This window comes from Branchiostoma lanceolatum, chromosome 9 (genome assembly GCF_035083965.1).
Source record: "Branchiostoma lanceolatum isolate klBraLanc5 chromosome 9, klBraLanc5.hap2, whole genome shotgun sequence".
In the NCBI taxonomy this organism is placed as follows: domain Eukaryota; kingdom Metazoa; phylum Chordata; class Leptocardii; order Amphioxiformes; family Branchiostomatidae; genus Branchiostoma; species Branchiostoma lanceolatum.
The window spans coordinates 20404086-20418299 of NC_089730.1; the positions used below are offsets into that span (position 1 = coordinate 20404086).

At 41.9% G+C, this 14214-nt stretch overlaps 4 protein-coding genes across 5 annotated transcripts; 3 read left to right on the forward strand and 1 right to left on the reverse strand.

The window, feature by feature from the left end:
* Positions 1-996: 996 nt before the first annotated feature.
* On the forward strand, positions 997-1719 carry LOC136442679 (zinc finger protein 83-like). The gene has a single exon (XM_066439623.1). It carries the CDS (start codon positions 997-999, stop codon positions 1717-1719), a length of 723 nt encoding a protein of 240 aa, XP_066295720.1.
* A 3507-nt stretch (positions 1720-5226) lies between these two features.
* On the forward strand, positions 5227-6841 carry LOC136442292 (zinc finger protein 431-like). Its single transcript, XM_066439071.1, has one exon. The coding sequence runs from the start codon at positions 5378-5380 to the stop codon at positions 6596-6598; it is 1221 nt and encodes a 406-aa protein (XP_066295168.1). The 5' UTR covers positions 5227-5377; the 3' UTR covers positions 6599-6841.
* A 915-nt stretch (positions 6842-7756) lies between these two features.
* LOC136442323 (zinc finger protein 525-like) lies at positions 7757-10015 on the forward strand. 2 transcript variants are annotated; one of them, XM_066439114.1, is made up of 2 exons: positions 7757-7871; positions 8586-10015. In XM_066439114.1, exon 2 carries the CDS (start codon positions 8689-8691, stop codon positions 9367-9369), a length of 681 nt encoding a protein of 226 aa, XP_066295211.1. In that variant the 5' UTR covers positions 7757-7871; positions 8586-8688; the 3' UTR covers positions 9370-10015. The 2 variants fall into 2 exon arrangements, with proteins under 2 accessions (XP_066295211.1, XP_066295212.1); XM_066439115.1 differs by having other exon boundaries at positions 8600-10015.
* A 3201-nt stretch (positions 10016-13216) lies between these two features.
* LOC136442680 (zinc finger protein OZF-like) lies at positions 13217-14091 on the reverse strand. Its single transcript, XM_066439624.1, has one exon. The coding sequence runs from the start codon at positions 14089-14091 to the stop codon at positions 13273-13275; it is 819 nt and encodes a 272-aa protein (XP_066295721.1). The 3' UTR covers positions 13217-13272.
* Positions 14092-14214: the final 123 nt, after the last annotated feature.

Genomic DNA, 14214 nt, shown 5'->3' on the forward strand with positions numbered 1-14214 from the left:
GTGTTAATAAGATGATGATACAAGTGTGTGTGTATGTTTGTAACCGTATGTTTGTAACTTTGTATGTGATGATACAAGTGTGTGTGTATGTGTGTGTAACCTTGTGTGTGCGTGTGTGTGTGTAACTGCGTATACAGCTATATGTGTCTGTGTATTCAAGGCTGCAAATCAGTTTTTTCCGTTATCATACTTCCTAAATCCAAATAGCATTCGATGCTGTTTTATCACACCAACAACAGCACCCAAATTTCGCCTTCCTCTGTTATTTGCCAGCGTTATCTCATTCATAGCGTTTGCATTGTTTATGCATTTGTCTGTCCCTATCCGTTGACTCTCAAGCTCGAGCGTCAGTGTAGTGTGCTGTGACACTTGACAATAAATAAACAGCGTTTGCATCAGATGTCTGGTCAGTTGAATATTGAAAAAGTCAACCTTTTGAACCATGCAAATATGCCTCACTACACGTTTTTATAGTGGCTTGACACGACTGTTAATATGTGTAAAAGTATCAAACCTTTCGTTCTTGTAACTTTCTATTTTTGCTCCTCAGAAATGGAAGACCAAAGCTATGGTGCAGAACATCCAGGGAACGAGACATCTGCAAGAGAAAATCATAAAGTAGGCACAGAAGAGCAGCAGGAAGGGGGACAGGAAAGTCAGTGCGAGGAAACGTTCGGTATGACTTCCAACCTTTCTGGGGGTAGAGCCGAACCGCAGCCATCTCTACAGACTCATGCAGGACAGGTGGTAGCCTGGATACCGGCCCCGTTAGATTTAACAGTTCGCAGTGGAGCAGCCATTAGGAAGCAAAGCAACGTTAACGCTAACAGTGCTGGCGTCCAGGTTAGACAGACGGAGGGGCATGATGCAGCACATACCGCGAGTACATCCCCTACAGATGATTCTTGTTTACGCACGATTGCAGAAAAGTCGTACAATTGTGAAGAGCGCGACTTTTCTACATCGTTTAGAATAAGTTTAAACACACACAAAGCAATGCACGCAAAACCCTTCATGTGTGGGGAGTGCGAGTACAGGACAGCTCGCAAGGCTCACCTAACCAGACACATGATAAAGCATACCGGTGAGAAACCCTTCATGTGTGAGAAGTGCGGGTTCAGGACGGCTTGTAGTTTCTATCTCTCCTGTCATATGATAACGCACACCGATGACAGACCCTACAAATGTGGCCTGTGCGACTACGCTGCTAAACTTAAAAGCAGTTTAGGCCGCCACGTGTCTCATAAACACACCGACGAGAAGCCCTACAAGTGTGGGGAGTGCGAGTACAGGACAGCCTACAAGTCAAGCCTAACCATACACATGACAAACCATACTGGTGAGAAACCCTACAAATGTGACCATTGTGGCTACGCTGCTGTACGGAAAAGGGATTTCGATCGACACATGGCTATACACACTGGTGAGAAACCCTACAAGTGTAAGGAGTGCCGATACAGGACGGCTGACTGGTCTGGCCTATCCAGACATATGAAGCAACATACGGGTGAAAAACCCTACAAATGTGACCAGTGTGACTATTCTGCTACACAGAAAGGTGGTTTGGACAGCCATATGGTCAAACACACCGGTAAGAGACCTTACATGTGTGAGAAATGCGGGTACATGACTGCTTACAGGTCTGAACTATCCAAACACTTGAGAAAACATACAGGATGTGTTAGTACAGTTAAGAAACTCCACAAATGTGACCAGTGAGACTATTCGTCTGCACAGAAATAGCGACGCATACTGGTCAATGCGACTTGTGCGAGTTTTCCTATGTGTGGAAAAATAGTTTTGCTCTACACGTGGCCAGACACACTGGCGAGAAACGTATGTGATGAGTGCGGGTACAGGACGGCAGGAAAGATAAATTGAGGAAACAAACAGGGATGTGGCGGTCCAAGTGGTCCCGAGTTCGAGTCCTGCCGTGTCACCGATCTTGTGCCCTTAAGAAAGGCACTTAACACGACTTTCCCAACATGCCAAAATGGTCGTCATCACGACCGTAGGCATTAAAGGCAAGAAAGAGAGAAAGAAAGAAAGAAATCTTTCAAATGTGACCTATGTGACTATTATGCTACACACAGAAACAGTCTAAAACTGCAAAAGAAGAAATACACAGGTTAGACATCCTGCATGTGTTGGGAGTGCGAGTACAAGTCAACTGGCTTTTCTGTCTTAACGCTGAAGAAACAATCGTAGGTTTAAATTCCTCTCCACTCCTCTCAGTGTATTAGAGCATTTTCTATCTCTGTATGATCAGTGTGATTTTGACTGTCACTCTTCATGAAAAATGAAGTTCGACCAAAGCACAAACCGCACTATCTGCAAAATCGACGTGGCTTATGACTGTTGCCAAGGTGTGTACTCATTTAATTCACACCCATGGGGTTTCTTAGCGACATTGTAGACAATAGCAATAGCTCGTATGCATGCTAATACCTCTATGAGTTTTTGCTAATGTTGTACGCCATTCTGTCGGCTGTATGTGTGATGGAATGATAATTATGTTCAATACCATGATACCTGAACAGAGGAACAAGACTTTGCATACCATGATACCCGAACAAAAGACCAAGACTTTGTATAATGTAGAAATGTTGTTTTTAGGATAACGGAAAGTGTCGGTACGATGCGTTTGAACTACATTAAATCAATCATTGTGGTTGTCTAAACCTAGGTTTCTATGGCGTCGTGCAAAAGGATACTGTATATGCATGGCATGCATGTCCGAAACAATCAGAAACAACTCCTGATAGATAGGCAAGTCAAATTCATAGAACACTCATGAATTACAGCGAAATAAAATCACTACATTTTGGACTACTCGTACAATGTTAATGTGTTGTTTTTGTACGTTCCGTTGCGGAATGTACTAATGTATGCCTATTTCTGTTAACTATTACAATACACACTTAACAAATATCTTTTTCTATTCGTCCTTTTTTCATATACTTAAAATTCATCACAGAACAAGGCTTAAAGAGACAACCAAATGCCAACGCAAAAATTGGACTTACCTAAATTTTCGACTGATCAGCCACAGTCTTTGCAAGGAATTAACAACCCACTGCTTCGGTGACGTCACGCTATACAGATAGAACACGTGACTCGCTGAGCAGTCACAGAAGCAGTGGATTGCTCATTACTTGACAAAGACTGGAGCTGATCAGTCGAAAATTTGGGTAAGCCCAGGTTTTGTGTTGGTAAGAGACATTGCAGTTCAAAATTTATGCATAAAGACACTCGAATGTGTTGAGTTACTGTGTGTTACTTTTTTGCTAGTAAGGCTGCACCAAGTAATTTTATGGATGACGTCATTTGGAGACCCTAAATCTAATGCGAGAGCGCGAAAAAAAAACAAGAAGGGCTGAAAAAAACAAGATGCCTAGATTTGAAATATAATAGTCGACGACACATGTTAGGACACAGATTGAATGAGAGAACACAGTGTAACAACTAACAATTATTTTATTCATCATGAAAACAGCAATAATTTGAATTTAGCGACCGAACCCACCTGCTCTGTGGAAGTATGCATTTCGCATTTTAAGTCTACGTTAATCTTACGATTTGCGGCACTGTTGTAACTCTTTGGTCATAGATACAGGAAGCGGAATTTCTTGTGTTTTTTTCTGGGAACAGACCAAAATCAATGCGCGCGCGGACGTCATCCATAAAAATTACTTGGTGCAGCCTAATTGCAGAGCTAGTAATTGCACAATGAACAGTAGCTGAAACTGATGAGTTAGCAGGGCTCAAAATACTGGGTGCATGTGCACCCGATTGGAACCGTGCACCTAATTTTTGACTGTGGGTGCACCATTGCGCGTGCACCTAGATACTTTTGGACAATAGGGTAGTATTGCACACCGGTATACAGAATATTCTTGAAATTTACGTATCAGAAAAAAGTGATATAATATTTGTTGTACTTTGATATATCACTTAAAAGTTTGGAAGTTAGCTATAGAATTTCAGATTCAAGTAATAGCGAGGCAGTAGGGTTTGTAAATACGTTTTGCTGATATTCTACTTTTATGTTGTGCACCCAAAATTATTTCTGTGCACCTGAATTTTTAGGTTAGGTGCACCGGTGCACCCAAAGTATTCCCAAAGATTAATTTCGAGCCCTGGTTAGTGAGGGAAAAGCTGCAATCCGACAAGAGGTCTAAAGAGACACAATGTTGGATCTGGGTAATCAGGCTCAGTAACTTTGACCTTTACTCCACGTCCGGTTTGACCCGTGGTGACGTACCAATGTCCGCCATTTTTAGACGGGCGAGGGGTGTCATCTGTCTCCAAATTATCTAAGGATATTTTGCCAACTTTCTTCGTCTCTACATCAACCAAAAACAGTTTGTTAGACAGGTAAGAAATTTGCTTACCATCACACTCACTGTATTATCTCTCTAATGCAGCGGATGCTTCAAATCATGGGTGTTGTTCGAGAGAAGTCATAGGCAGGGTACGTGTACAGAGGGAGGGGGGCACATATTTTGCACATCCACCACTGGCCTGCTTCTCCAGAACACTAGTACATTTGCATCCAGTAGGTTGAAATTGTCACGTTTGTGTTTAGATTTGAGCCCATCGGAACGAATACGTACCAGGTGTTGTTTAAAAGGGATACAACACAATAAGCCCATTCAGGGTTCCGACTACGCATGTGCAGTGTCAAACTAGGTGAAGGCTGCTGGCTTGTAAACAGTGCTCATCAACGCCCCGACGGATTTTGTTTACGTCTCGAGGACCTTCACCTTTGACACTGCACATGCGTAGTCGGAACCCTGGTTGGGCTTATAAGGGTGATGTGATATGTCGATCGATGCTGTTTGTCTATCCTATGAATGGCAAAGAGGCTTGACGACATGTCACGAACATCTTTACCCAGAGTGTGTTCCCTAGCTGTAGTGCACTAGTTGACGCCACAATTAGTTTGAGTTGAATCCCCTGGCGAGCATGTTGGAGTGCGGCAGCAGCATGTTTTCCTGTGCAGTCCAATATGGCGCAAATGACTTCAAATTAGAAACATACATACTCCACACCGTATCAGGAATGTTGTGTATGTATACAATAGTGACATTATCTACCGAGGGTTCAACTAGGCGAGAACGTATTAGTTACTAATGTCCTGTTGCGCTGTGTGCAAGACAGAAAAGAGGTTCTGCTTTATGATATTAAATTCCGCGTCATTCATCAATTTTCTATAGCCTCCAACGCTGGATGGGTCAAGCTGTGATCTTTCTGTTATAGTATACAGGACATCCTGGGAACGAGACAGTAAGCAGAGCGAACCTGGCAGCAAGAACGGCAGGACGACAAGAGAAAGAAAATGCTAAACGAGGACACCTACATCTTTAACTAAGCAATGCCCGACAACAAAGCATCATTGTTATTACGTCAACTTGCGGCGGCCCAAACAGGACAGAAGGACTTGTCTGCCTCGCTAGACAAGAAAACCTCGTCAATTGAACTTGCACAGACCCATGTAGGACAGATAGACTCGTCATTAGCATACGATGCTATAGAAGCACCAAAGGTACATTTATGCAGGGAGTGCGGGTACAGGGCGTCTAGAATATCTGAACTAACTCAGCATATAAGAACACATACAGGCGAGAGACCCTACAAATGTGACCAGTGCGACTATTCTGCTGTACGAAAAGGTACTTTAGTCAGACACATGGCAAGCCACGCAGGTACGAAGCCCTACAAGTGCGATGTCTGCGGCCACAGGACGGCTCGGAATTATCAACTATCCATCCATATGAGAAAACATACAGGTGAAAAACCTTACAAATGTGACCAGTGCGACTATTCTGCTGCACAAAAAGATACCTTAGATCAACACATGGCTAAACACACCGGAGAAAAACCCTACCTGTGTGAACAATGCGGATGCAGGACCGCCAGCAAGTCTGGACTTTTCAAACATATGAGAACACATACAGGTGAGAAACCCTATAAGTGTGACCAGTGTGACTATTCTGCTGCATGGAAGAGCATTTTAGACCGACACATGGCTACGCACACCGGAGAAAAACCCTACATGTGTGGGGAGTGCGGGTACAGAACGGCTGACAAGGGAACCCTAACCGTACATATGAGAACACATACAGGTATGAAACCCTATAAGTGTGACCAGTGCTACTATTCTGCTGCACAAAAGGGTAATCTAGACCTACACAAACTCCAACACACTGGTGAAAAACCCTACATGTGTCATGTGTGTGGGTTCAGGACGGCTGACAAGAATTACATATCCCGACATATGAGAAACCATAGGGGTGAGAAACCCTACAAATGTGACCAGTGCGAATTTTCTGCTGCATATAAATACAGCTTAGATGTACACATGGCCAAGCTCCATAGTGCTGAGAGTCCCTTTGTGTGCGGAGAATGCGGATTCAAAATGGCTTCCAGGTCGCATCTGAATATGCACATGAAAAAGCATACAAAACCCCATAGGTGTAATCATTGCCAGTATTCTGCTGCACGAAAAAGAGATTTGAACCGACACATGGCTAAACACACTGGTGAATATGAAGGTTCAGGACGGACCGATGGTATCATTGATCCATGTATATGAAAAAAAATGTCAATGTGAGAAAGCCTGCAGATGTGACAAGTTTGACTATTGTGCTGTATTAAAAAGAAACAATTTTTTTTAACCGACAGAAGAAAACAACCATGGCAAAACAGCAATGCAAACCTTCAGATGTAAATACAGCATTATGGGCATAGATCGCCTCGCACGATCTTTATGTTAACATTTCCGTATTACCCAAACGAATGGTCAAAAAAGGAATGTAACACAAATAAAACACATCAATATGAGTCAGATACATACATGGATATTGGGGAATTAAAGCTTCTACTGTTCGTAAGTATTGTGTCCTGATATAAAGTCAAGTCACAGCCATAATGAAGAAAAGACATGACATTAAGAAAGTTTATCATATCGTGGTAGATTAGATTTGTTTATTTGAAGGGTCTCCGTTAGGAGTTTAGTTGTCAATATGTTTTTATATAAGACCGGCTTTATTATATACGTTATGAAAATTTTGATTATGAAGTAGCATTAATGGGACTTTAACCCTCCCTTACCACTTAACGCCATTGGCGTTGTTTACTGACATGTATAACATGTATAACATGATGTGTGGATAAATGGTGTAAATGACATTGCATACTTTGAAAGATAGTAAGATAACGGCTTCTAATACATATATGATTTATTGCATGAAATTTTATCACACTAGTTCTCGAGTTTTATAACATTCTGCAAAAAGAAATGTACACCATGCATGGCTGTATTTAACAAAAAAAATATGGCCAATTTAGATGCATGGTATATCCATTGTGTAGAACATTGTAAGGTATAGCGAAATAAAACCGTTTATAACCTGTATTCATATATGTTGTTGTTTTGGTCCAATAGCATAATGTAATAGTGCATGTATATGAAAATGGATTTTTCTCTACTATCACAACATGCAGCTTACAAATGTAGTAATTCCAGAATAAACATTGATAGGAATAAACATTACACCTCTGCACGTAAAAGAACCCAACACACTTATCGAGAAGAGTGACCTGGCAGCGAGGCCACCTTGCCCCACTAGCAATCTAACAAGCGTCATGATCCCTCGCTTTACCTTATACTGATATACTATAGTGACAAAAAGGTTAGATGTGTATAATCAGGTAGATCAACTTTGACCTTTGCTCCGAGGTTTGCTTGACCTGTGATTACGTTGGTCGGCCATCTTGAGTAGTTCGACGTGTCGGGTCTCTACGATCGGAGGCTACATTCACCATGAATCGGCTCCATATCAATTATAAACGGTTTGGTTAAACAGGTAAGATCTTTGTTTTCCATCTACATTCACTGTGTCGCGCTAACGCAGCGGCTACCTGTAATAAGGCGTGTGATTCGGAGTAGAACTATAAGTTGTTTATACAGGGGGGAGGGGCCCATATCGAATGGAATTGTGTACATAGGCTATAGGGCAAAGATCTGTAATGTTGACGCATTTGATTCTCATTGGTATCTTTGCTTGTAGCTGGACACATAGAACGCATCACGTTTGTTTGTTACACACCGGAAAAGATACGTACGGCATAGTGTTATAAGGGAGATATAATATGTTGGTGACGTCATCATTAAAAGTTTGTTTAGCGTCTGAATACATGAGCAAGCAGCGGGGTTGTGTTACCGCTTGCGCCACGGGGACATGCGTACTGCAACCAAATAGATATAGACGTGCTCATCTGGTACTGGTTCTGGATAGAATCCCCTTAGTTTGGGTCCCGCGCCCAGCAAGTGGTAATACCCTGTTATTGTCTGTTCCTCAGATGTTGTGTGACCTCCTCCCTTAACTAGTAACTTAGCCAGGTCTGGAATTTGGGTACTTGTTTAAGGAATGGAGTTCCAGTCCAAGACGGTTCTTGGGAAGTACTCGTAAGAGCACCTGTAACAGGTGTTCATACTTTAGGATATTCAAGTACGAATCTTTCACAATCTCCATATATTTCTCTCATCATCATATCTTTCACATCATATATTTCTCTAGAACCCCAACAATAGAAGGACCATGCTGTGAGCTTTCTGTTGAAAGAACGTGAACTGGACATACAGGGACCGAGACAATAAGCAGAGGGGACCTGGCAGCAGCAATGGAAAGGCAGAGGGACAAGCAAAAGAAATTGCTACACGAGGACACGAGCATCGTAGACTCTGCATGTGCAGCGTCCGACAAGAAACCATCATCACATGAACTTGCACGGGCCCATGCAGGACAGAAGGGTTCGCCTAAAGCGCCCAGCGTACATATATGCGGGGAATGTGGGTACAGGGCGCATAAAAGGAATTACCTAGTCCTGCATATGAGGAAACATACAGGGGAGAAACCCTATAAGTGTGACCAGTGCGACTATTCTGCTGCCCGAAAATTCAACTTAGACCGACACACGGCCGCTAAACACATTGGTAAGAAGCGTTACAGGTGTGAGGAGTGCGGGTACAGGACATCATACAAGACTCACCTATCCAAACATATGACAAAGCATACAGATGAAAAATCTTACAGTTGCGACCAGTGTGACTTTTCTTCCAAGTGGAAGCTTAGTCTCGAAAATCACATGGTGAAACACACTGGAGAAAAACCCTACATGTGTGGAGAGTGCGGGTACAGAGCGGCTTACAGAACTCATCTAACCAGACACATGAGAACACATACCGGTGTAAGACCCTATAAGTGTGACCAGTGCGACTTTTCTTCTGCACAGAAAGGCAATTTGGTCCGCCACATGACTAAGCACATGGTGACTTTTCTACCAAATGAAAACAAAGTTTAAATAGTCACATGGGTAAACACATTGCGAAAAAAACTACGTGTGTGGGTACTGCGAATTCAGAATTTTTGACAACACATATGATATGATAATTAATTACAAGTGAAAAACTATGCAAATGTGACAAAATTACTAATCTGCTGTACAAAAGAATGATGTAGATGAAAACAAGATTGTACATACTTTTGAGAAATCACACAAGTCAAGTGCCGTAAGTGCGGGCACAGAACGGCTTTAAAGTACAATATTTCCTAGCATATGAAAACTATCATAATTAGATACATACATAATGTAATAAGAATGTTTTCTTCCAGTAGAGTTTGTTGTAGATAACATTGATCCCATCGAGACCGTTTACATTGTGACAGGTTGTTAATGAAAGAGATAAAGTATATTTCATGATTAGTGAATTTGTACATTTAATCTATTTTTCGGTCGACCGCTAGCAAGGAACAGTGTACATAAGATTTTTGATCTGGCATCTAATTTATGAAAATTCTCAGAATCCGACAAGTTTTGTATATTTTCTTGCAGACTTCCTGTATTTCACACTCGATGAAACCGAATAACATTGGTTGAAAGGGATTGAATCAATAGGGAGATCATTGTTGCTTGCTGCTTTGTTGCAAGTTAAAGCCTTCCAATGATATCTCTCGCGGTTACCCTTATGTCTATTTTTTTTTAAAGTGAACTGCTTGAACTCATATTGACATCAAGTCTTGATATTGTGTATAGTTTTCAATGCAATGCAATGCATTGAAGTTAACGTTTGAAGGTCGCGGTTTGAACTCAAAGAAAGCTCAAATGCTTTTTTATCATAATGCGTAAGAAATAAAGCAGGACAGTACAATAACGGTTGATTACATCAACAGATTGATATATCGGGGTCGTGTCGCGCAACGGCAGAACGTTCGGCTCAGAACCAAGAGGTCCCGAGTTCGAATCCTGCCATGTCACCGATCTTGTGCCCTTGGGAAAGGCACTTGACACGACTTTTCTCACTCCACCCAGGTGTAAATGGGTACCTAACTTCGGTTGGGGAAGGTCGTATTGAGGTCACCTGGTGGTGCCGAATGGCAGCCGCCTAGACCCTTGCGACAATTCCACATAATGCAAGTGTGAATAAGATATGTATATATTGTGTATAATGTTAAGAGAGTTAAGTCGGGACTGGCAGCTTAAGGGTTAAACCTATAAACCCAGCATCAATTCAGCGCTAGAAAGGCTACCATTGCGGGTAATTTCTGACCAATAAAAACAAATAAAAACCAAGACCTCAGCAAGACTTACTCTGTCATCGCTCACCATTGGCTGCAATGGGGTAATCAGGTATCTATACCCTGACCATTCACCACCGGAAATACCTTAACCCGCTTGTCCGTCATTAGGATCACCAACACAACAACAGGAGGATCATTTCCTTGTTCTCTAGACGATTGAACGCTTTATCGAACCAACAACAAAAGCAGCACACAGGTGAGACCATTTTTATTTTTCAACCAGCACTGAACGATTCTTTAACGCCAGCGAGATAGGACCCCAGCAGGGTTTTGTGGGTGAATCGTACATCGGCTTGTAAAAAAGGGGATGGGGGTGGGGGTGGGGGTGGGGGTGGCTTAACGAGCTCGAGGTAGCGTTGCCATGGCATTAACTAGGCATCTATAAAAAGTATGATAATTTTGCGCAGTAGACTCAAAATTGCCTGTTGCAATTTGAATAAAATAAGATAAAGTAGACTCCACGTATGAAATGTCACTTTGTGTGTTTTCTTTAGGTTTTTTATTCTAAAGATTTAAAGAAAAGTTCAGTTATCTCTATACGTGTCTAATTAGACCAGACTGTGTCTTTGTTTGGAGTGCATGAAATATGCCGTGCTTTGTGTTTGAGAGACGCAGTCCGCATCTGTAAATTGTCGAATCCATTGATATGGATGTCGTGTCAAAAAAACATTGTTCTGATCCTACTTATAGATAGAATTACCAAATTGAAATTCAAGAATTGAGTTCAAATACAGTCTGATAACCAGTCTCTATCAGGGCTTCATGGGAACGTCCTCCGACTCATAGTAAACACTGCAGCAGCCTGGACAATCAGCCTGTCCCGGTTATTAGGTTTTTCTTGCCTGGGAAACAGGTAGAGCCCATGGAGAGGCTGTTCACTGGGTTAGTTCTAATATAGCCGCCAATTACTGAGACAATGAAGACTGCAAAATATATACAGCCTTTTCATTGACGTCAAAATTATAGTAATTTGAAGTCCCCCGGCTACCACATATTGGCTGATAATTGGCTTAAGCAATGGCACCTTTGTGTTTTAAGACGTATCACCGTCACGTAACCTGTAATCAATCCTGGCACGGGTGACGCCATAGACAAATATGCGAACCGTCACGTGGCCTATCTGCATAACGTGACGTCACAGAAGTAATGGAATGCTCATTCCTTGACAAGGACTGTAGCTGATCAGTCGAAAATTTGTTGAGTTGGCAATTACAGTTCAACCTTGATTCAGAATGACTTCTACCAACACAGATAAACTTTCAAGTGAAGGACGAACTTAATAATGCCACAATTGCACCAGGTATCAGAGGGGATCTTTTGGACTTGTTGTCTTAGTAGACGGACTAATTAAATACTAGTAGCAGTTGTATCCGCATACAAGGTACATGCAAGGAGGTTATATCCTCCTCGGTGTACATGTACGGACTTGAAAAGAAAGGTTTTAGTAGCATTCTCATCATGACATGTAAATCACCGTGCTAACTCCAGGACTAGAAGATATGTATAGAAATGTTTCCTGTCTTTCATTTTTTGATGATCTATTACTGTTCTTAGAAATGGACGAGACAAGCCGTGAGATGCATGTGGACGACCTGCCAGCTGAACACCCTGGGAACGAGAATGGGAAAAGTAAGATAGCCAGGACAGATGTCTTTCAAAGGTTTTAATCTTAAACATAAAAGCTACCAATCCGTATTTTAGAGAGACGTTTGGCTGCATAACCTAAAATAAAGAGGAATGTCTGCTCGACGTTACAAACTTTACTGTTAATTACAAAATTCCAAACAAGTGGTACATCAAAGTACAGCAGAGGATATATTGCGTTTTTCCATTATTTAACTTTCAAGAAAATTCTATATACTAGACTAATCTCTACTCTATAACCTACAGAAATTTCTAGGTGCACTGGTGAACTCACGATAACAAATAAGGTGCACAGCTTCAATCTTGGACGCACATGGACCCAGTATTTCTAGCCGTTTTTGTCCGTAAATACTGTTAATGTCTATTGTCTAGAGGGAAAAACAGCAAGAAAATATATGGAAGAGAGTTAGTTGTACTCATGGTTAAATGTGTAATGTGAATTTCCTTAAACTATGTTTCATAAAAGTTTGCATAGGTCGAACGCATTAGCTGGCATAAATACGTAAGGGTCGACGTTTACTGACTTTCCGTGTAGCAGAATAAGTAAACTGGTAACAGGTTTGCGTTTTATACGTAACAGTGATGAGTTCCTTCATTTGTCAGGATGGGTCGTCCGAAAAGGTTATTATTATTCTTTTATTTTACACTTGTAGGGTGCAAAAGTATTTAGCTTATAATAACACCAAAGTTTCATTTGCAGGTTCTTGCCCGAGGGCTACTTGAAACAAGAAACAATGTAGATAAAAGGGATACAGACAGTGCAGGTTAACAATGGTGACAAGGGTAACAAGTGACCATTACAAAAATTGCTACGGAACTGCTACAATCTAAACTTTAAAATGTTCTAAGACTTGTTACGGAATAAAATCGAAGCTTTTAACACTTTGCGTGCGGTGGACCTTAGAGCTTGCATTAACTCATGTGCATAGTCTGCATTCAGTATAGCGGCACGATAATTGCACAGGACACATGTCTATGGTTTTCATTCTTTTACGCCTGTATGATGTTTTGTCATATGTCGTGTTAGATGAGGCCTGTGTGACGTTCTGTATCCACACTGCTCACACATGTGAGGTTTGTCACCAGTGTGGTTAGCCATGTGTTTGTCCAAATCACCTTTCCGTGCAGAAGAATATTCACACTTGTCACATTTGTAGGGTTTTTCACCCGTATGTATTCTTATATGTGCGATTAGGGTACACCTGTTAGCCGTCCTGTATCCGCATCTCCCACACATATAGGCTGGTTTTTCTCCGGTGTGCTTTGTCATGTGTCGGTCTAAGGTGCGTTTCTGTGCAGCAGAATAGTCGCACTGGTCACATTTATAAGGCTTCTCACCTATATGTCTATTCATATGTTCAGTTAGGCTATACCTGTAATCCGTCCTGTACCCGCACTCTCCACACATGTAGGGCTTGTCTCCAGTGTGTGTAGCCGCGTGTCGGTCTAAATTGGTTTTCCTTGCTGCGGAATATTCGCACTGGTCGCATTTGTAGGGTTTCTCACCTGTATGGGTTCTCATATGTAATGATAGGCTTGTTTTTCGCGATGCTCTGTAGTCACACTCCGTACACGCGAAGCGTTTTTCCGCAGTGCGTTTCGCCTCAAGCTTGTTCGTCTGTTGTGTGCAACCCTGTACGGGAGGATGGTCAGATTTTACCCCGCCCTTTTCCTCGCATTGGCCGTCCTCTTTCGTGCCCTGCTGCCTTCCCGAATCTATTTTCTCGCTGCTGTTTCTCTCGTTCCCAGGGTGTTCAGCTGGCAGGTCGTCCACATGCATCTCACGGCTTGTCTCGTCCATTTCTAAGAACAGTAATAGATCATCAAAAAATGAAAGACAGGAAACATTTCTATACATATCTTCTAGTCCTGGAGTTAGCACGGTGATTTACATGTCATGATGAGAATGCTACTAAAACCTTTC